The sequence below is a fragment of the Bicyclus anynana genome, chromosome 27 (genome assembly GCF_947172395.1).
Source record: "Bicyclus anynana chromosome 27, ilBicAnyn1.1, whole genome shotgun sequence".
Lineage (NCBI taxonomy): Eukaryota > Metazoa > Arthropoda > Insecta > Lepidoptera > Nymphalidae > Bicyclus > Bicyclus anynana.
Window position 1 is genome coordinate 2,398,437 of NC_069109.1, and position 21,788 is coordinate 2,420,224.

At 37.0% G+C, this 21,788-nt stretch overlaps 3 protein-coding genes across 9 annotated transcripts in view; 2 read left to right on the forward strand and 1 right to left on the reverse strand.

Annotated features, from left to right (window-relative positions):
- The window catches only part of LOC112058519 (gelsolin), a 102,894-nt gene that overhangs the window by 29,677 nt on the left and 51,429 nt on the right, over positions 1-21,788 (forward strand). The window contains exons 16-19 of one of the 2 annotated variants that reach the window (XR_008252214.1): positions 967-1,115; positions 2,542-2,652; positions 3,190-3,315; positions 4,516-4,763. Coding sequence is in view for 1 of the 2 variants with exons in the window: in XM_052890072.1 (XP_052746032.1) it covers positions 967-1,115; positions 2,542-2,652; positions 3,190-3,315; positions 4,516-4,572 (443 nt within the window). In the remaining variant the exon portion in view is untranslated. Of the gene's footprint in view, positions 1-966; positions 1,116-2,541; positions 2,653-3,189; positions 3,316-4,515; positions 5,006-21,788 lie in introns of those variants that run through there. The other variant, XM_052890072.1, reaches the window with a different exon arrangement.
- On the reverse strand, positions 5,502-8,330 carry LOC112058586 (MIP18 family protein galla-2). The gene is made up of 2 exons (XM_024099493.2): positions 7,968-8,330; positions 5,502-6,735 (listed from the first exon to the last, which is right to left on the reverse strand). Exons 1-2 carry the CDS (start codon positions 8,242-8,244, stop codon positions 6,545-6,547), a joined length of 468 nt encoding a protein of 155 aa, XP_023955261.2. The 5' UTR covers positions 8,245-8,330; the 3' UTR covers positions 5,502-6,544.
- LOC112058518 (zinc finger protein 260-like) lies at positions 8,503-21,124 on the forward strand. 6 transcript variants are annotated; one of them, XM_052890075.1, is made up of 9 exons: positions 8,503-9,244; positions 10,830-11,004; positions 11,505-11,597; positions 12,388-12,522; positions 13,239-13,676; positions 13,915-14,009; positions 14,852-14,925; positions 15,072-15,698; positions 18,820-19,718. In XM_052890075.1, the coding sequence occupies exons 1-9, from the start codon at positions 9,165-9,167 to the stop codon at positions 18,828-18,830; spliced, it is 1,728 nt and encodes a 575-aa protein (XP_052746035.1). In that variant the 5' UTR covers positions 8,503-9,164; the 3' UTR covers positions 18,831-19,718. The 6 variants fall into 6 exon arrangements, 5 of the variants coding, with proteins under 5 accessions (XP_052746035.1, XP_052746036.1, XP_052746037.1 ...); XM_052890076.1 differs by having other exon boundaries at positions 15,072-15,614; XM_052890077.1 differs by having other exon boundaries at positions 15,072-15,137.

Consider the following 21,788-nt stretch of genomic DNA (forward strand, 5'->3'; position numbering starts at 1 on the left):
TTTATCTATTCTTGTCACACCACACATCCATCTCAACATATGCATTTCGTTCACATGCATTCGTTTACTATCCATCCCTTTCACCGCCCAACATTCTGATCCATACAGCACGACAGGTCTTACAACCTTTTTGTGTATTTTACCCTTAAGTCTAAGAGGCCTTCGAGGTACATATACACTATGGGCTATATACATAATATACTCGTATTAAAGACAACAATAAATTCATCCTCACTTTGCATGTAGGTAAGAAACCATATTTTTTTCGTTTTTTAAATTTTCTTTTTATCACTTTGTAGACGTAATTAATATTAATATACATACCCATACCAAATTTCAGCTTTCTAATTTCAACTGACTCTTGAGTTATGTTACTTACAACTTTATCTTTTTAATTAACGAAATTAATATGGAATTTTCGATTTCCATTTACGTTTTTTAGGTAACTTAGTTGTCATCCATAGACTCTTAAATCTATGGTTGTCATAGTTTTCCTTGTAATTTCGTTATAGAACCTACTTTCGTGAACTTTTTGACGTATCCATAAACAACCGTTTTAGCCGATAGAGGGTGGGGTGGGGACACTTGACTCTAACAAAAATTAGCTCTTAAAAGCTTATTATTTTGCAAACAGATCCCAAAATCGAAATATGTTGGTAGACGATCCCTCATATTATTCAAAAACCTGTTTAACGATACCCCACACTATGAAATAAACGAATAAAAAATAAATCATCCCCCCTTAACATAAAGGGGAGGTACCCTAAAAAAAATATTTTTCAAGATATTATTTTACGATTTCATATTTTTAATGTAGGTACATACTTATGCTAATAGCTTTCTAGTAGTAATAGTCTCTGCGCTAAACCACGGACGAACAGACGGACATGGCGAAACTATAAGGTTCCTTGTACGGAACCCTAAAAAGGAGTATGATTAAACCCTCATTGCTTAATAAATACACAGGAGGAGCACCAGAGGAGAAAGAAGAGAGATCTGGGTGGAAGCTGGCAGCTAACCGTCGAGTCACCACTCCTCTTACGTTGACTGCGGTGACTGTACGCGCTTCGGGGAAGATCAGGTTCGAGGAACTGCCGCCAGGGTTTACTCAGAAGGTGATACACCTATAATCATTATCATTAACATATTTTTAGCACCATAGGCGTATATAGCGGATGGGCCGGGTGGGCCGGGCCCACCCAAGAATGGTCCAGTGCCCACCCTAGGATACTGGGCTACCGATTTGAAATTCTATGGTGGACGCGGAAATACTAATAATTTAACATAAAATATAATTTAAAATATCAAATAATAACCATTACAACTTACAATAAAGAAAAACCTATAATAAAGATTTTGAAAAATATATCAAGACCTTTTCGAACCTAGAATACAAAGAAAAAATTAAAAAATAAGTCGAGTCATATCATAGTTCTGCGTCCACGAATATTGTTAACGAAATTTTTATCCTGATTGTCGACTCTGTTTAGTAATATTTACCCCAGACCCATCCCAAGTAATCCTAGATACGCCAATGTTTAGCACTCAGAAGTGATTACAAAAAAAGCAAACAAATGTCGAACAAAGATTATGATTCACAACATTTGTCAGGACAATTTAATTAACAAATCAAACTGTAACCAAAATAAGACCTTAGAATGGCAGAGAATGATCTTGAGTGGAGTCACGCACTTGTGAACGTTGTGTGTAGGGTTAAAGGAGCCTTTGACTGTTAACAAACACTCCCCTTTTCCACTCAAGTCACTCTCCCCGCCTATCCCAAGTAACCCATAAAGAAATTCACAACAAATATGTGTACGGCTCGAACGTCACGAACACACTGAAGCCGACCGGACGACGAGCCCCTCATATCGCAATTCGTTCCCACCAACCGATCGCTACCCCTCTCTAAATCCCTACTCTTTACGAAACAAGTCGCGCGACCTAACATCATATCCGTTTCAGACTACTATTTCCTTATTATTAGCTGACTGTTGAGCACGAGTTTCCTCTCAGAATGACAGGGAGTAGCCTAATACCACCTCGCTGGCCAAATGCGGGTTGGCAGACTTCACAGACGTAGACAATTGACAAAATTCTCTGATATGCAGGTTTCCTCACAATGTCTTTTCCTTCATCGTTTGAGACACGTGATATTTAATTTCTTAAAATGCACACAACTGAAAAGTTGGAGGTGCATGCCCCGGATCGGATTCGAACCCACACCCTCCGGAATCGGAGGCAGAGGTCATATCTACTGGGCTAATGATGATGAATATGATTTGGTAAATATATATCACATCATCATCATATCAGCTGATGGAGTCCACTGTAGGACATACGCCTTTTGTAGGCACTTCCAAACATCACGATACTGAGCCGCCTGCATCCAGCGAATGTCTGCGACTCGCTTGATGTCGTCAGTCCACCTGGTGGGGGGTCGACTAACACTGCGCTTACTAGTGCGGGGTCGCCATTCCAGCACCTTGGGACCACATCGGCTTTTCAAAGGATTTTTGAAAGATTGAATTTTTTTTTTAGGATCTGTCAGATGACGGGGCATACATTTTGGACGGCGGGGAAGAACTCTACCTGTGGCTTGGCGCCGCCATACCAGAACGAGTTAAAGCTGCGAGACTAAAGATTATTGAGGTATGTTGTAGTTTTTTATTGGTCCAAGTCTGGTGGAGGTTTCGGCCATGGTTAGTTAGCATATAGCAAGCGATATAGTGTTCCAGTACGATGTCGAGTAGAAACTGAAAGTGGATTTTCATCCTCCTAACAAGTTAGCCCGCTTCCATCTTAGATTGCATCATCACTTACCATCGGGTGAGATTTTAACGGTAATTTGTCGATAAACAAATAACGCTCTTGGAAATAATTAATTTAATTCAAATTAAAACAGGTTTTTTTACACAAATGACAATTTTTCTGTTGTGAATGACCTTCGAAGTGTTGATTTTCTTCGAAGAAAGATTTTTAAAAAAATTAAATATCACGTGTCTCAAACGGTGAAGGAAAACATCGTGAGGAAACCTTCCAGAGGATTTTCATAATTCTCTGAATGTGTGAAGTCTGCCAAACCGCATTGGGCCAGCGTGGTGGAATTAGCCTAACTCCTGTCACCCTGAGAGGAGACTCGAGCTCAGCAGTGAGCCGAATATGGGTTGATAATGATGATTTAACCAGGAATACATAGAAGACGACGGCCTGGACCGCTCGGTGGACTCTGCCATCGTGGTGACACTGAAGCAAGGTCGGGAGCCCGCCATCTTCAAGCAACTGTTCCCTGAATGGGAAGATGATTTGTGGGAGGTATGCTATATTACATGTATATATATTATAAAGAGGAAAACTTTGTTTGTATGTTTGTTTGTTTGATTGTAATGAATAGGCTCAAAAACTACTGGACCGATGTTAAAAATTCTTTCACCATTCGAAAGCTACATTATCCACAAGTAACATAGGCTACATTTTGTTTTGAAAAAAATAGGGTTCCGTAAGATATTTGGGTTTTTCGGACACAAGGTGTCAAAAATCAACCAGAAAAGTAGGGTAGGGGTAGGTAGGAGTAGGGTAAGGGTAGGGGTAGGCTATGGGTAGGGTAGAGGTAGGGTAGGGGTACTTAAAAGTTTACATCTAGTTTCACGCGGACGAAGTCGCGGGCGTCGGCTAGTTACTTATATGCTCAGACCAATTATTGTATTGGACCTGCCTCGTTAGACATTACTTTTCCGTCAAAATATATTATCAACGATCTAATGCGATTATAAAAACTGTCTCTATAGAATCGATGTTAAATAGTTGTAATCGTGTTCGTCGGTTAAAGAGCTCCGTAAAAATACCTTTTGTGTAATTGAATGATGTAAAAAACGGGCACAAACTTCTAGTTTAGTATAAGATATATACCAAATCTAAGCTCGTTTTCTTCAGAAAATGACAGACAATTTTGTTCGTGACTATGAGTGCGATACAGGTCCTTCTATAATTGGTCTGAGCTTATATGCCATTGCAGTATTTTTCAATCTGTGGGTTCACGATCTTACTCGGGGGGACGCAGACAAACAGAAAAAGGCAAAGTTTTGACGGCATCCGTGGCGCAGTGGTATGCGCGGTGGATTTACAAAACGGAGATCCTGGGTTCGACCCCCCAGGTGGGCAGATTGAGGTTTTCTTAATTGGTCCACGTCTGGCTGGTGGAAGGCTTCGGCCGTGGCTAGTTACCACCCTACCGGCAAAGACGTACCGCCAAGCGATTTAGCGTTCCGGTACGATGTCGTGTAGAAACCGAAAGGTGTGTGGATTTTTATCCTCCTCCTAACAAGTTAGTCCGCTTCCATCTAAGACTGCATCATCACTTACCATCAGGTGAGATTGCAGTCAAGGGCTAATTTGTAAAGAATAAAAAAAAAACACCGTCGTGTTCCGTACGCTCCATCTGTATAATTGATTAATCTGTGGTCACAGGATATTAATTGTATCAATTATTACTAAGCAATTTAATATTTTTTCCAGAACCAAGCCTCTTACGAAGATATCAAGAATGAGACCAAAGCTGCTAATTCCAAGTAAAACATCCATAATAATAAACATAATTTATAATAGTACATTATGATATAAGTCCGGTAAGTTGAAAATTACAGCTGAGGCGATATTGCAGCTCGAGCCGAAGGCGAGAGCTATAATAAGGAAGCAGAGGCTGTAATAGGGATGATGACAGTTTTTTAAATTGTATATAAATTAAGAGTACGCTAATAGTAAAAGTAACAGGATATCTGCGATCATCACTACGGAGCTACAGGGATTTAAAGGGTCAGATTTGCGGCGCTGCCGCGGATCACTGAAAAACGCTCCATACAAAATGTCACGAATAAGTGACGTTGTTGGCTCGCTGATCGTTAGATTTGTATGGGCGTTCAAACAAAATTACTAATATCTTTGTTATTTGTGCGTTTATGTTTATAGTTCAAATATTAAAAAATGTCACATTAATGTAAGGAAGCTAAAACTGTATGAATTTTCATCTAATTATGATAAAGGATTTTTAATAGATTTTGAAATTTTATAATCTCATTCATTTTGCAAATATCCAGACAATCTTTGTTTTTTATGTATAAATTAGTTAACATTGACCTTATTTACCCGAATGTATCATAAAAATCAATATATTCAAACCTAGTCATCATCCCCATTATCAAAGCACACGTATGTCATACGACGTTTTATAACACATTTGCGAGGAAACACACTTTCTAGAAATAAATGATGTCATCGAAAACATAACATTGTCATTTTAAAGTACCGTTCGTTTTTAGACGGATGATAAAGGTTTTATATTACATTACGACACATGTCCATTTTTTATTACATTACGGCACACGTGCGTAATGAGATACATTACGATATTGAAATTGGTGAAATAAGCGATACTTTACGAGCAAGTGTGTTATAAAATTATTTTTTAAGTAAAATTAAACTAATTTATTAATTAAAATACATACTTTGATTGCACATATTTCTTTTATTTACATCAATAAGTAATAATCTTTTTAACATAAGTAGTTTTTAACATAAGTAACAAAATTACTAAATTGATTTTCATGAAAATGAAATAGGACCAAACTGGAATTCAAACAAAAACGGAATTTCCAAAATTGGTTAATAAATGAGGAAGTTAGAGGTTTAAGTGAGCCCTGTATTTAAATTAGTTGGGGGGGGGGGGGGGGCAATTAATGAAGAAAAATCTCAAAAAAAAAAACAACAAAAATTCTTACTTTAAATAAATATCATCATTATCAAGCCATATTCGGCTCACTGCTGAGCTCGAGTCTCATCTCAGAATGAGAGGGGTAAGGCCAATAGTCCACCACGCTGGCCCAATGCGAATTGGCAGACTACACACACACAGAGAATTAAGAAAAATCTCTGGTATGCAGGTTTCCTCATAATGTTAATCCTTCATTGTTTGAGACATGTGATATTTAATTTCTTAAAATGCACACTAATGAAAAGTTGGTGGTGCCCCACGCCCTCCGGAATCAGAAGCAGAGATCATATCCTATCATAGGCTATCACGGCTCTCAAAAAAAGAAATAAGCAGAACTCTGAGCAGAGTCCTGAACTTGTGACTGCAGGATGTAGGGTTAAGGAATTCCTTCACGATCAATCAACACCCACTGTTCTCTGCTCGTGTTGTTCTCCCTGCCACCAAATTTGGTAAGATCCTATTACAGCAGCTTTGAATATTCGTTCTAATATAGAACTAGCTGCACTTCTAGAGAGGCCAAGGTCTTTAAGCAAGTTAAAGAGAGATTTTGCTGGTAATCCTCTCGCACCTCTACGGCATACAGACTAACTACATAGCCATTCTTAGTTAGTTCATTTGTTAGGTCATAATAGGGTGTAATAGTAGAATGTTTTCAACTTTTTAAGTGAGATTGTAGATTACATTTTGCTAAATTTTGTTTTGACACATAAGGGGCTCCTGTAGTCCGAGGGCCCCGTATCATTGATACGGCTGATATGTCAGTAGCTAAGTCCCTGATCATGAGTTCACAACACACTGGTTGATGATCTGAACGAGGTTGTTGTTCTCCAACGCAGCAGCCACCCGCTCTTTATCCGCAAGCTGTTTGTTGACAGCATGCTCGGAGACATGGGTCCCTTCTGAGACTTCCACCGTCACTTTGAACCTGCTCGGCAGGGCTCGGAGCAACTGCACTCTGATCGACAGACCTGGAATTAAAGTTTTTCAATTATATGTAAAATAAAATAAAATAAAAAAAAAAAGCTTTTTATTTCCTATATAAATTTTACAGTTACCTTAAACTAAATAAAAATTAAACTAACAAAAACGAAAATTATTTACTATGTACCATTTTTGGTTCATAATCATATTTATACCCTCTCAGGTGAAGGCCTCTTACAAGGATTGCCATTTCTGTCTATTTTATAATAATAATAATTTATTTATTTGCTTTAAACATGGGTTACATTTGTTATAAAATTAAATATACAATTAATTATTCGATCCAAACATGTCTTGCCTATAGGCGTGCAAAATATTTATGAAATGTGTCAATGGAACAATACCTAAATTACAAAAGCTACAAAATTACAAAACAAAAAAAAACAATATAAGAGAAAATTATGTCAATTTTTTTAAAAAATGTCACTTATTACAATTACTCAAAATTTCAGTTGAAAATAGTCTTTGTAGTTATATATATTTGCATTAATTAATTTATTAAAAATATAATTTTTGAATTCATTCAATGTCATATCTTTGACCTTTTCGGGTAAATAGTTAAAAATTTGGGCAATTTGTTTCTATTGTGGTCCAGCTAACAATCAAAAAGATGTCATCTTCCCAGCGTGTGTATGGTCTACCTGTACGATGCTTGCCTGGCGCCCCCCAGCATCCTGTAGCTGATTTTGTCCATCTATTGTCTTTCAGGCGAACAACATGTCCGGCCCATTACTACTTTCATTTTTGTGCTTGTTGACGAGCATCAATTGTTTTTGTTTTCGCTCTTATGTCTGTGTGCTTTATTTTTTGTATTCTTTTTATGATGAACAATTATATGTATTGATATTAAAATATGAATATACACTAACATGGTTCTATATGATGTTTGAGATACATATTTTATGTTAACCTTATAATCCGTGATCATTCCCTATTTTACTAATTAATACCTATTATATGTTGTGTCGTCTTGGTGTTTAAGTAAAACAAGCGGTCTCTACAAGAACTGGGCTATCTAACACTGAAGGAAATTTTCAAATCGGACTAGTAGCTTCTGAAATTAGCGCGTTCAATCAAACAAACAAACAAACTCTTCAGCTTTATAATATTAGTATAGAAGTATAGATTTTCTACCCTAGAAAAAATATAAAGATTCTAGCTGCATTATCCTAATGACAAAACAATTGATTAATAGTACTTACTCTCACGAAAATCTTACCAATCAAAGTAGCCATACTGCAATGAGGTATCGTTGGTGTAAAGTAAACATTCACCACATTCTTATCATTATCCACTAATATATTCTTCTCCTCCACAACCCTCAGCTCCTCAAGCGTCAACGGGTGCTCAGGATCGTTGATGTTGCGTATTAAGTCGAAAACCTCCCTCTGGTCGAATTCGTCAACGATATCTTCATTTCTCTCGTTAGTCGTGACTTCTCTCTCTGAACCTTTGTCGTATACATCGGGGTTTACGTTGTCGGCTATTTTTGTCATTTTGTTGAATTATTTTCGGGAAAATTGTAGAAAAATAGCAAGAACAAATTGTCAATTTGACAAGAATTTTCTATTTACATTTGTAAGGAACCACAGATTAGATATCACATATGTATCACAAACAGCTAAAATACGTAGCTTCTTCATTTGTCGTCTGTGATACGTAGTCTCTATTAATCTGTGCACTGTGCTGATGTGCTCACCACAGACGACAAATGAAGGTGCTCACAGAGTAATATTTTAAAATAAATTATCTCTTTGACACCTATACTATATATTTATTATTTATGTATCTAAGAATTATCTACTTTGGTAAAAACTAAAATCTTTATATTTAGCCGTTTGTGGGTTAAATCTACTGTTAATGTTTTTAAAACCGTACAAATCATTTTGCAAAATCCAGAAAGTCAAAAATTGTCACCGAGTCTAAAAAAGCGAAGCGAAGCGAAAGAGTCCTATTCATGTACCACGTAAAGTGAAGTGAAGTGTTGCATAAATTCTGTGTTAAACAAAGACTTACACTGGTAAAATTAGTATTAACTACCCTTACCCTTGACGGCCGCGTGGCGCAGTGGGTAGTGACCCTGCCTTCTGCATCCACGGCCGTGGGTTCGATCCCACAACTGGAAAATATTTGTGTGATGAGCATGGGTGTTTTCCAGTGTCTGTGTGTATTTATACATTATATAAGTATTTATATGTAGTATATAATTGTATATTAATATTATAATATCAACTATCTAAGCACCCATAACACAAGCTACTCTGCATGCTTACTTTGGGGCTAGATAGTGATGAGTATTGTTTAAGTATATTTATTTATTTATTTTATTTAGGTGTAGTGGAGCAGACTACAGTGAGCGCAAAAGGAGCAGTACCTATCAGTTGAGGACTATTGTATTCGAGACAACACACCAATAATGCGGTGCTGCGTGCCCTTCTGCGAAAATACTTCCTACAATACGTCAACATCTCAGAGAACGGGAATTACCTTTCATGGGTGAGTAGAATTATTTATCTCACGTATTTGAGCCACAGCCGCCAATCTCAGAGCACTTTACAACTCTTTGTCAACCAGTCTTATTCAGACTATCAAAATCTACAAACTATCGTAAAGATGACCTAGCCCTATAACTATGACCTACATACAAGGGCCAACATAATGACCAAGTGTGGAAAAGTTCCAGGAAAGAAGAATAACTATGACTGTGTCTCGCACACTGTGTTCTGAGTGACTGAGCCTTATTGGTTCCTTTTATTGACCCTAGTTTATATAATAACACTAGCTGACGCCGCGCGGTTTCACCCGCGTGGTTCCCGTTCCCGTAGGAATACGGGAATAATATATAGCCTATAGCCTTCCTCGATAAACAGGCTATCTAACACAGAAATAATTTTTCAAATCAGTCCAGTAGTTCCTGAGATTAGCGTGTTCAAACAAACAAACAAACTCTTCAGCTTTATAATATTAGTATAGATATTGAAATCCATGTGTGTTAAAGTTTTATTATCAATCTTTGATTACCTAAACCTAAAACAAATGGAGACTAGTATCAAATTCAAAATTCATTTATTTCAAGTTTTTAAGGCTTAGTTTACATGCACTTTTAAAACCTCAAGTTTTAGTATTTGTAAAGATTACTGTAAGTTCCCTTGTCACTACACTGTTATACACTATAATGGCCAGCAGCACACATCCGCCTTCTGTCGATGCCAGAGACAGAATGCCCGCTCTCTGCCACTACCGGTGTATATATACACAAACACTACAACTACCTTCAGTAGGTAGGTTCTATTGAGAAGACCAAGCAATAAACTCAACAGTTTCTCTTTCAAAAAATCATACATTACATACGTACATCATACATATGTTATAGTTCATAATTGTTAAAATAATTACAATTTCTTTCGCATTTACTTCCTGTGTGAAGGTGGAACCTGTTCTAATGGCCTCCAAGCATCTTTGTCATTAAGGAATTCATCCATTGTGTAGTAACCTTGACTTAGTAAAGGTTTTTAACATATTGCTTCAACTATACATAACCATATATATCATAGGTATAAAGTGTTTTTCAGATAGCATGAGTACAGTGACAATTCGTTTCACTACTGAAAGTTTGCTGCGTTCCACAATAATAGTATGTATTGTGAACATCTTAAGGCAACTGTCACCATACTATTAAAATAAAAATAAATAAATAAAAAAATTTTAATAAAAAAAATTCAACCGACTTCCAAGTCAAAAAATAACTTTAACTAAAAAGCAAAAAATAACATCCTGCCTATGTGCTACCTACTGATCAGTTTGAAGGCGGTGCCAAGCCAGTGATGTTTTAATTAAATACGTTTAAACTAAATTTCTGTGATTATTCCAGAAACAGCTTTAATTAAAACACGACACTAGCTTGGCACCGCCTTCAAACTGATCAGTAGGTAGCACATAGGTAGGATGTTATTTTTTGACTTGGAAGTCGGTTGAATTTTTTTTGTTTTCCCATCTCGGGGGTACCACTGCATGACCTTGTCACCATACTATTGCTATCTAAAAAATACTAATTCTGTATACCATGAATATTGCTTTCCAGATTACCCAGTGAAGGCAATCTCCGTACTGCTTGGCTCAGAGCCCTCAGCACACAAGACCATCACCTGCCCGACCCTGCTGTGGTCTGCTCCCAGCACTTCCTAGATGATGACTTTTATACAACAGAGAGTTGTGTGCGGCAGATTCACTCTAAAGCTGTTCCTTCAATAGTGCAGGTCTGTTTATTATGTTTTCATTTGTGAAATTTCGACGGCCTCCATGGCGCAGCAGTATGCGCAGTAAATTTACTAAACAGAGGTTCTGGGTTCAATCCCCGGTTGGGCCGATTGAGATTTTCTTAATTGGTTCAGGTCTGGCTGGTGGGAGGCTTCGGCCGTGGCTAGTTACCACCCTACTGAAAAAGACGTACCTCCAAGCGATTAAGTGTTCCGGTACGATGTGTAGAACCGAAAGGTGTGTGGATTTTCATCCTCCTCCTAGCAAGTTAGCCCGCTTCTATCTTAGACTGCATCATCACTTACCACCAGGTGAGATTGTAGTCAAGGGCTAACTTGTAAAGAATAAAAAAAAAAAATTTTGATCAAAAAGTACCAAGATATACTTATACTTGCATGTGAGTACATTATATGTTGATAATTTAGATCAAGGAAGGGCTAAAGCTTTATAGCATTACTCACATGCAATCAGTCATGTAGAACTGTTGGTATATTTACAGATGTGCATGATATGCCTGGACTCTGACAGCAAGCTGTCTCTAATGAGTAAACACAAGTTGGAGGAGGCATATGAACAGCTGACTGGACTGTCTGTGAGTTGACAACTTCATTGGCCATTTGACTACATTTTTCATCATCATCATCATCTCCTTACCCTTATCCCACTTAATTGGGGTCCGAAAAATATGGCAATCTTTTCCATTCGTCTCTATTACTCCTCAACTCATCATCCACTCCTTTTACACACATGTCCTCTTTCACACAATCCAACCATCTCTTCTTTGGTCTTCCTCTCCTCTTATGACCTTCCACTTGCACGTTCAACATTTTTCTAGTAATATGACTTTCCTCCCTATGCATTACATGTCCATATATGACTACATTTTTATTGTTATTATTTAAAGTATGTTAATAGTAGAGGAATTTAGTTGAATTAACTGTATCTGCGATGATTGGTTTTGCACATACAGAGAAATCTTTGCAGTGCTGCTGATTGCTTAAAAACACTCTATTACTAAATATGGTAGGATTGTGACGTCTCACTCTTAAGTCACACACACACAAATTACAAATATCATTATTATTTGTGTGTTTATGTTTATACTTCTTCTAATGACAAATGTTACATTGCATATAAAGAAGCACAAATTATACAATTTTTCATCCAATTCATCATCATCATCATATCAGCTATATCACATAGAGTCCACTGCAGAACATAGGCCTTTTGTAGGGACTTCCAAACAACACTTTTTTATTTTAAAAAAATTTCAATTATGAAATTAAATTCTTCTAATTCAATTCTATTTTTCTGTAAGGCTTTCTTTGTGCAATTTTACAGAGTTAATTTTTTCAAAACCCTATTCTGTGCATTTGTTTCAGTTGTGTCGTCGAGGAAACCTGAAGCAAACGCTCTGTGTGATGTGTGCTCAGAGATTGATCAACTTCAGCAGATTTAGAGAATTGAGCTTGAGAGCCCATTCACTGCTGACGGACTCAGTTGAACAACATGCATCAGTGAGTACTTCATCATAATCAGCCTATGTTAGTGGCCCACCAGCCTATGTTATGTAGGAGGGGTGGTAGTGGGTACTTAATATTAACTATTTCATCATCATCATCTCCTTACCCTTATTCCACTTAAGTGGGGTCGGAAAAATATGTCAATCTTTTCTATTTGTCTCTATTACTCGTCAATTCATCATCCACTCCTTTTACATACATGTCCTCTTTCACACAATCCAACCATCTCTTCTTTGGTCTTCCTCTCCTCTTATGTCCTTCCACTTGCACATTCAACATTTTTCTAGTAATAGGACTTTTATCCCTACCCATTACATGTCCATACCAAGCTAACCTTCTACTCCTCAATTTTTCTGTCACTGGCGCCACCTTCAGACTTCCTCTTATATACTCATTCCTTATTTTAACTATTCTTGTCACACCACACATCCATCTCAACATACGCATTTCGTTCACATGCATTCGTTTACTATCCGTCCCTTTCACTCAACATTCTGATCCATACAGCACGACAGGTATTAAGAATTATATTAACTATTTTATTTATATTTAAACCAGTACGCCTCTCATGCCACCAATGACTTATCTGTTAAAAGAAATAGACAAAATGTTGACCAATGGCCAATCAGACATTTGTCTTGTGAACATATGTCGTTTGGTACTTTACTTGATGATTTGATTGTTTAGTGTTAACATTGACCTTGTTACAGAATGCTATACAACACAAAGAATTGTTGAACTGCACAAGTGCACATCTGAAGTGTAATTTGACACAAACAACATTTGGAGCTAATCATTGTGACTTGCACATAGATCACACTGATGGAGAGGAATCTGTAGTGGGAGATGTTGCAACAGTTGTGGTGAAGATTGAATACAGTTCTGACTCCATGTTCAGTGCTGATAACTTGGAATTGGCACGAGAAGATGACAATCACATAGACAATTCCAACGATGAGTGTGCATCTGATGATGAATACTCCGACATGAGCATAAAGTTGGAGACTAGGCTATTGGATAAAGCAGACCATGTGACCGTAAACCAGAGTTCCATAAAGAGTGAAAGTGATATCTTCCAATGTGAATTTTGTTTTGAGGACTTTGCGCAAGAACTTGCATACAAGGAACATTTGAGCACGCATCTCCAGGTGACTACTCCACAGAGGTGTATCCTCCTCTGCATATCTATCATACAATAGGGCACTTGACTCATGTCATGTCCAATTTTAACTATATTAATAAAATAGTTGTCAGTATTAAATTCTCAAGAAAATACAATATACTTTTACGATCTCATAGAAGATAATGACTTTTAAAAAAAAAGCATCAACAAGCCTATTTTGTTTGTGGACGGACAGACATGTAAATAAGTTTTATGTCTGGCAGAGTGCTGGCAGCGGAGCTGCATGTGCTGCATCACAAGTGTGGGAGTCTCGAGGAGCTGTGAGTCTCAGCGGTGACTCACTCGTGCTGCAGAACAAGTCAGTATACAACGACACTGCATGTGCTGCATCACAAGTGTGCGAGCCTCGTGCAGCTGTGAGCCGCAGCTGTGACTCACTCGTGCTGCAGAACAAGTCAGTATACAACGACACTGCATGTGCTGCATCACAAGTGTGCGAGCCTCGTGCAGCTGTGAGCCGCAGCTGTGACTCACTCGTGCTGCAGAACAAGTCAGTATACAACGACACTGCATGTGCTGCATCACAAGTGTGCGAGCCTCGTGCAGCTGTGAGCCGCAGCTGTGACTCACTCGTGCTGCAGAACAAGTCAGTATACAACGACACTGCATGTGCTGCATCACAAGTGTGCGAGCCTCGTGCAGCTGTGAGCCGCAGCTGTGACTCACTCGTGCTGCAGAACAAGTCAGTATACAACGACACTGCATTCATTTTGTTATTTAAAATATGAACTGACAGATAAGCCAATCGTTCAAAACCCTGGGTTCATTATTATCAACCCATATACACTGCTGAGCTCGAGTCTCCTCTCAGAATGAGAGGGGTTAGGCCAATAGTCCACCACGCTGGCCCAATGCGGATTGGCAGACTTCACACACGCAGAGAATTAAGAAAATTCTCCAGTGTGCAGGTTTCCTCACGATGTTTTCCTTCACCATTTGAGACACGTGATATTTAATTTCTTAAAATGCACACAACTGAAAAGTTGGAGGTGCATGCCCCGGACCGGATTCGAACCCACACCCTCCGGAATCGGAGGCAGAGGTCATATCCACTGGCTCTTCTCGCTGTCCTCCGTCTCAACCCTGGGTTATTGTAGCCTAACTTGAACACTACATTTCACAGAACGCTATGTTTCACAGAACAGGAAGCCAGATGCTGTATGATGACCCTCACAAATCTCTGCAGACGGCTGCAGACTGCGCTCAGGCTTCGGGTAAGTGATGACTTTAGAGCAGGACATGATCCAACGGCTGGGGATCGAACCCTGCACCTCTGGGCCTGTAACAGCCGGGGATAGTAGCAGTAGAGCTGTCGCAAAGATTTGTCGGAGTCAATTGTAAGAAGAATGTGTTGTTTCAGTGGCTCCACTGTCCGCGAGACTTGTTGCAAACAACAACAACAAAGTGCAGGCAACTGAAGAAGCAGGTGCGATCCAGAAAAGCGAACAAATCCTTCAAACTAACATCTCATCATCATCTCAGAGCGGCACCAAACCGTACACAGATATAAATAGATTCACAAATTGTGTAGTCCAGTTATACGATATATTCAAGAAACCCAAACAAGCTGTACTAGAGAAACCACATGTGAGAATCGACACTGCTGCCAAGCCTTACTCTTGTCAGATATTGAACTATAAATGTGCAACAGGTCGTCCATTAAAACGCAAGAGAAACCGCACTGGGGAAAAGTCATTTTCCTGTGAGATATGCAATTACAAATGTGCTCAAAAAAGTGATTTATTTAGGCATATTAAAACTCACACTGGGGAAAAGCCATTTGCCTGTGAAATATGCAACTACAAATTTGCAGAAAAAGTTACTTTATTACGGCACATGAAAACCCACACTGGTGAAAAACCATTTGCCTGTGAGATATGCAATTACAAATGTGCTCATAAAGGTGATTTATTAAAGCATATTAGAGTTCACACTGGGGAAAAGCCATTTGCCTGTAATGTATGTAATTATAAATGTGCACGAAAAGGTAATTTATTACAGCATATTAAAACTCACACTGGTGAAAAGCCATTTTCCTGTGAAATGTGCAACTACAAATGTACAAAAAAATGTGGTTTATTACGACATATTAAATCTCACACTGGTGAAAAGCCGTTTTCCTGTGAAATATGCAACTACAAATGTGCAGAAAAAGGTCATTTATTACGGCATATTAAAACCCACACTGGGGAAAAGCCATTTTCTTGTGATATATGCAATTATAAATGTGCACAAAAATGTCATTTGTTACGGCATAATAAAACCCACCAGCAGCGAGGACTCTAAACTACGCGATTCCTAGCGGCTTACCTATTAAAAATCCATACATACTTGTACATATTTATAATTATAATTTATCTTATACACTAGAGATAGGTATATGTCGGCGCAAAACAACATGCAACGAACTATGTCATCGTCGAATTATTCCGAACGACGAAAACACGTGACTCAGTAGCACTACAAGCTCCCCACTACAATCTCAATATAAAGGCACGCGCTGCAGCGGCAGGAAGGGTTCCCAACTTAGGGGTTTTCCCCCCAGATTTAGGGGGCAAATAAGTGAAATGGGAATTCAGGGATTTTTTGACTCTTTAATTTAAATTAATCTTAAATTTTTAAATTGATGATAATTTTAATATTTCTTTCTTGACCTAGCGACTTATAACGACATATAATACGTTATTCTACAACCACTCTGAGGTAATTGGAGGCAATTTTCATCGAATAAAAAAAATTGGTAAATTTGTTCATTGTCAACATGTATGATTTCAAAAAAACGTAGTAAAAGACGTAGTATTTTGTCTGTATTAAATATAGACTTTTAAAACATATTACAGCATATTATTTCTAAATTATTATGAATTTATATTTTTTAAGGGGACAACTTAATAAATAAGGCGATTTTAGGAGTTTTTGACACCAACTTTAGGGATAAATATTTTGGAGAGTTGGTAACACTGGCGGCAGGGGCATTCGTAGTCGCGCAGTCGTACAGCACGGACCTCTCTGTGACGTCGTTACGCTGCTAGATAATTAAACCAAGTTTACCAAGCATTAGTGAAGTTTTCTTTGCAAGAATCTAATATTATTATACAGCCTTTCATGATGAGTACTGTTGACTAACAAACAAATTAAAAACGAGGGTATAAATCACTAGTCATTTCAAACCTCATAATAATTATAATTAACTTGTTCAATTTATGAAAATAAATTTGACTATTAAGCTTAGAACAATTAGATATACTTAATATATTTTATATATAATTTTATAAACAACGCATACATAATTTGAAACAAATAAGTTATGATATGACTTGCATTTTCTACCTTCATTTCTAATTTCTTTGTTGTTAAACAGTACTCCTCAAGAACGGCTGTAGTATATATGAGCAATGGTCAAGATGCCGACAATTGTGACGTCACCAATGCTGACGTCACTCTTTTTAAAAACACCTCAGCCTTCCCTGCTGCAGCCCACACTGGAGAAATGCCATTTGCCTGTGATATATCCAATTATAAATAATAATAATAATAATAATTTCTTTATTTTTGGCAACAAAGGCCCATTGGTTAGTTACAAACTTAAAAATTATGTTAGTAGGTACACATATTACATTTAAGATAAAAATAGAAACTATTTCACCGCACCAAAACAGAAATAAATTTCTGCGGGATCGGCGAGTCAGTCTTGCTTGCTAACATGTTCAAGATCCTATTGGGGCTCGCCCGCAGTCTTGCTAGGAGGGATGACTTTCGTTTTCTAATTATTGCATAAAAATCGTCTGTCCGCTCCTGCGCAAACATACCTGACGCTGAGCAAAACCGGGGCAACCCCAACAGCATCCTGAACCCATTGTTATATTGCACCCTTAGGGTGTCCATACACTTCTGTGTGTAGTTAACCCACAGGCTCGCGGTGTAGAAGGTTTGGCAATATGCTTTAAATAGAGTAATTTTTGCTTCCTTACCACACTTCGCGAACCTCCGATAAATGTGCACGAAAAAAATATTTAATAACACACAATAACCCACACTAGTGAAAAGCCATTTTCCTGTGAGATATGCAATAATAAATTTTGCACTAACTAAAAAGTGAGTTATTAGTGCATATGAGAACCCACAATGGCAATTGTAAGAAATAACAGCCATGTACGTGTGTGCGTGAGATGTGCATGTAGGCGTACGCGGCTAAGGACAAAGCTTAGCGTTATACATATTAATATTAACATGGATTAATATTTAACCGTCAATTTTCTTCAAAGTAAAGTGATCAGGTCCACTAACTAAACTCTAACAAAAATTGAAGTTTAAATATTAATCCATGTTTAAAAATATACTGCTGCAGTTTATTCTCATAATACATTAATTACATGTTTTCTTGACCCTAATATTGCCTGGTAGAGATTGCTAAAATGCGATAAGTAAAAAATCCATTGTTTAAGTTTTTGTTGTTTCAATTCCATGTATTCCATTTCCGTTTTATTTGTATTTAAATATTTGTGGTGTACAAATAAATAAATTTGATCTAAAAATTTAAATTGGAAAATCTGACATGATATAGCTTACATTCATATCTCAGTTCAAAATAGAGATGAGTCCCTCACTCATGAGGCGCCTCGTTTGAGGTACTCGTGATTGCAAAATGAAAGAGTTCCTCAAATTTCAACATTGAACCACCTCACTTTACTCTTCAGTCCTCACTTGAAAATTGACATTGACAAATTGAGTATTGACTTAATACGTGATGTATAGACGCGAGTACGAGTGAGTATTGAGTCGAGCGATTGAATGCACTAAGTGAGCGAGTGACAGTGAATCGCCATTGTTCATATTTCTATTTATCTTATGAACAACCACTTGCTTATTTATTGCGTAGTACATTTCTCTATGTAATAATAAAAATATTTCTAAAATAAAATAAAATATATAATAAAATAAAATTCTCAAGTAATAATTTATATACAACATTTTTTAATTATTTAATATTATTTCTGTAAGCATTCATAATTTAATTTGACGTATGATATTGAATTATGAACCCTAAAAACATGAGTATTAGATTTGTAATCTAGTGTCATTGATTCGTATTTCGTTTATTTTTGCAGTCATTAAATAATAACTGAAAGAAAAGATGTGTGGGAGAGAGACGAATAGGAATTGACGCCCCGTCCGCCCCTCGCCTCGCCTCCGACATTCCACTGAATATCGGCCATCGGCGAGTTCGGCGCGTCGCGACTCCTCGCCTCAAATGAGGGGTCCTCACGAGGTCCTCGCGAGCACCTCACCTCGTCCTCCCTCAACCTCATGTAAAAATAATGAGTTACCCATCTCTAGTTCAAAAGCATCTAGTATTTATTAGTCCGTTATATTGAATATATCTATGTATCGAATTTTATACGATTATTGGCAATTTGTGATTTAACATATACCATTTGTAACACCAAACGTTACCGTGGCATAGAGTACTACTAGCGCCATCTAGAATCTATATTTTTATTACGAATTCTGTACATTCTGTACATTGAAGATATTTTGAAAATTTTTGTTGGGGGGCATTATATAAGCTAAAAATATTTTTGTTTCGATTTTTGGAGTTTACTCCTTAAGAATCGATTTTTTTATATATAAGGCGCCCGGTATGAGAAAAATCCGAGGGGTAAAACCAACTGAACTAACGAAAAAGTGTCACGTTTTTGGTGCGCACCTTTAGTGCGCAACTTTCTAATTTAGCTGTGAGTGTATTGAGACGTACATAGGGTATGCTGTATAGGCGACTATACCTATATACTATATGTTATTGGGCTTGTTTGTTTAATGATTATATCATTGTAAGAGTAAAATATATAATGTGAAGTATATTATAAAGTCTATTAGTTATTTTACAATTCTATACATTTAGTCTTCTTTAACATAAGTATTACTAAAGCCCTACTCGATGTGTACTGTTTACCAACAAAAAAAAGTGTGTATGTTAAAAAAACAAAAAGTTAGCTCGAAGCACGTCTCAATACTCGCGCCTTATAAGTGAAAGGTGCGCAACCGAGGTGCAGCAGGCCGCGGCGTGCGCACCCGCCTACAGCGTGCACATGGGTGCGATGTGCAAGTTGTTGGCGGCACAGCGCACGGTGAAAGGTGCGCAGAATAGGTTGCGCACAAAAAACGTAACGCATGTCATTTCATAACTTATTGGAGTTTACTCCTTAACAATCGATTTTTAATTTATACCCCTCGGTACGTTTTTTGTGCGCAACCTATTCTGCGCACCTTTCACCGTACGTAGCCGCCATAGCGTGCACATGCCTAGCGCGTCCGCACGCACGTGCACGCTGTTGGCGGGCGCGCACGCAGCGCTGCACCTCGGTTGCGCACCTTTCACTTTTCAGGCGTTGCTATTGAAAAGAGTAAACTCCATTCGTGCGACGGAGCTGACACACTTTTTTGTCTGTCTGTCTGTGCCTGTTTTTTGTTATTCGAGCATCACGCTGAAACTACTGAATGAATTCAAATGAAACTTGGTACGGATTAAGACCATAATACGGAGAAAGTTATAGGATACTTTTTATTGCGAAAATAAAATAAGAAGGGGGTGAAATAGGGTATGAAAGTTTGTATGGAAAGTCCTTCATTTTTTGAGTTACAGTTATAAAAATTTGTTCATAAATCATGAAAAAAATATTTATTGTAAATATTTAATGTGATTCAAAAATACAAAATATAATGTGATTCAAAATTTATTAAAATCTCAAACTCCAAAGTGGTAAAATAGGGCTTGAAAGTTTACATTGATTTCCACGCGGACGAAGTCGCGGGCGTCCGCTAGTATATTATAAAGAGGTACAGTATGTGAGGTTGTTGTGTAGGGGGTAATCTCTGGATCTACTGTACTGATTTTGAAAAAAAAAATGGCTTCTGCTACTTTAGAATAACGTGATTTGGCTAATAACTACGCGATGTCATCACATAAGTGTTTCTAATATGAAAATTGGAATAGAATCTGTTTATATTATTATTATTTATTTCGTTTTTTAATTTATGATTCGTTGTTTAATTATTATTAATAACTTATATGAATTGTTTAATAATTAATTTATTTGATTTTTTTAAATTTTAATTTATTTGAATTATTTTAATTTATTTGCTGTTGAATTGCTTAATTTTTTATTTTTTTTTAATTTGAATTGATTATTTTTAATTTATTTTGTTTGTTTAATAGTAATTTTGTAATATATATTTATTGTTGTAGTTAGATACTATTTATGATTGCTCGGGAAACGAATTGGGAAACTGTATTGTTTCTCTGGGCATATTTCATGTAAATAAATAAATAAATAAAATATATAACTATCTATTATTATAAAGATGTACTAAGTACTAGTTGATATAATCAGGAAATATATGTTTTCAAATATTTGTGTGTGTTAAGTTTCCTTGATTTATTTTTACTGAAATTATAATATCGGGAAGTTGAATACTTATCTGAGAATTTTCTTTATTCTTTATGTGTGTGAAGTCCAGATTGATCCTATCAACCATACATGACGAAGTTGTAGGCGTCCGCTAGTCTATACTAATATTAGGCTAATACGGGGCCGATTTTAAAATTCTTTCACCATTCGGAAGCTACATTATCCATAAATAACATAGGCTAAATTTTATTTTGTAAAAAAATAGGGTTCCGTTAGATATTTGGGTTTTTTGGACACAAGGTGTAAAAAATCAACCAGAAAAGTTACTTATTTTGCGTACGCTGCCTGAACTATAAAAGATGAAGCATAAACTGTTTTAATTAATTGTAGATCATAAAAATATCTACAAAAAAGTCAGCGTAACACTATAACTATCTATGTCGAGTGAGGAACAACAACCAATTTTTTTACTTCAAAATCTTGATTTTTTTTTACTACATTTAAACGCATTTATATTACTCATGCTATAAATCCTTATCAAAATAAATTATTTCATCATCAAGTAATTATTACGAAATAAAAATATTACGATTTCTGCTGCACAGTCCGTTGAGTAGTGGGCGTCACCAAGGCGGGGGTGCGTAAGATATATTTATGAAACGTTTTGT

Coding starts and splice junctions, on each gene's coding strand:
- LOC112058586 (XM_024099493.2), bottom strand. CDS start 8,244: ATGACAAAAATAGCCGACAACGTAAACCCCGATGTATACGACAAAGGT. Junction 6,736..7,967: donor CAGTATGGCTACTTTGATTG/GTAAGATTTTCG, acceptor CTTTAATTCCAG/GTCTGTCGATCAGAGTGCAG.
- LOC112058518 (XM_052890073.1), top strand. CDS start 9,165: ATGCGGTGCTGCGTGCCCTTCTGCGAAAATACTTCCTACAATACGTCA. Junction 12,523..13,238: donor CAGTTGAACAACATGCATCA/GTGAGTACTTCA, acceptor ACCTTGTTACAG/AATGCTATACAACACAAAGA. Junction 13,677..13,914: donor ATTTGAGCACGCATCTCCAG/GTGACTACTCCA, acceptor TATGTCTGGCAG/AGTGCTGGCAGCGGAGCTGC.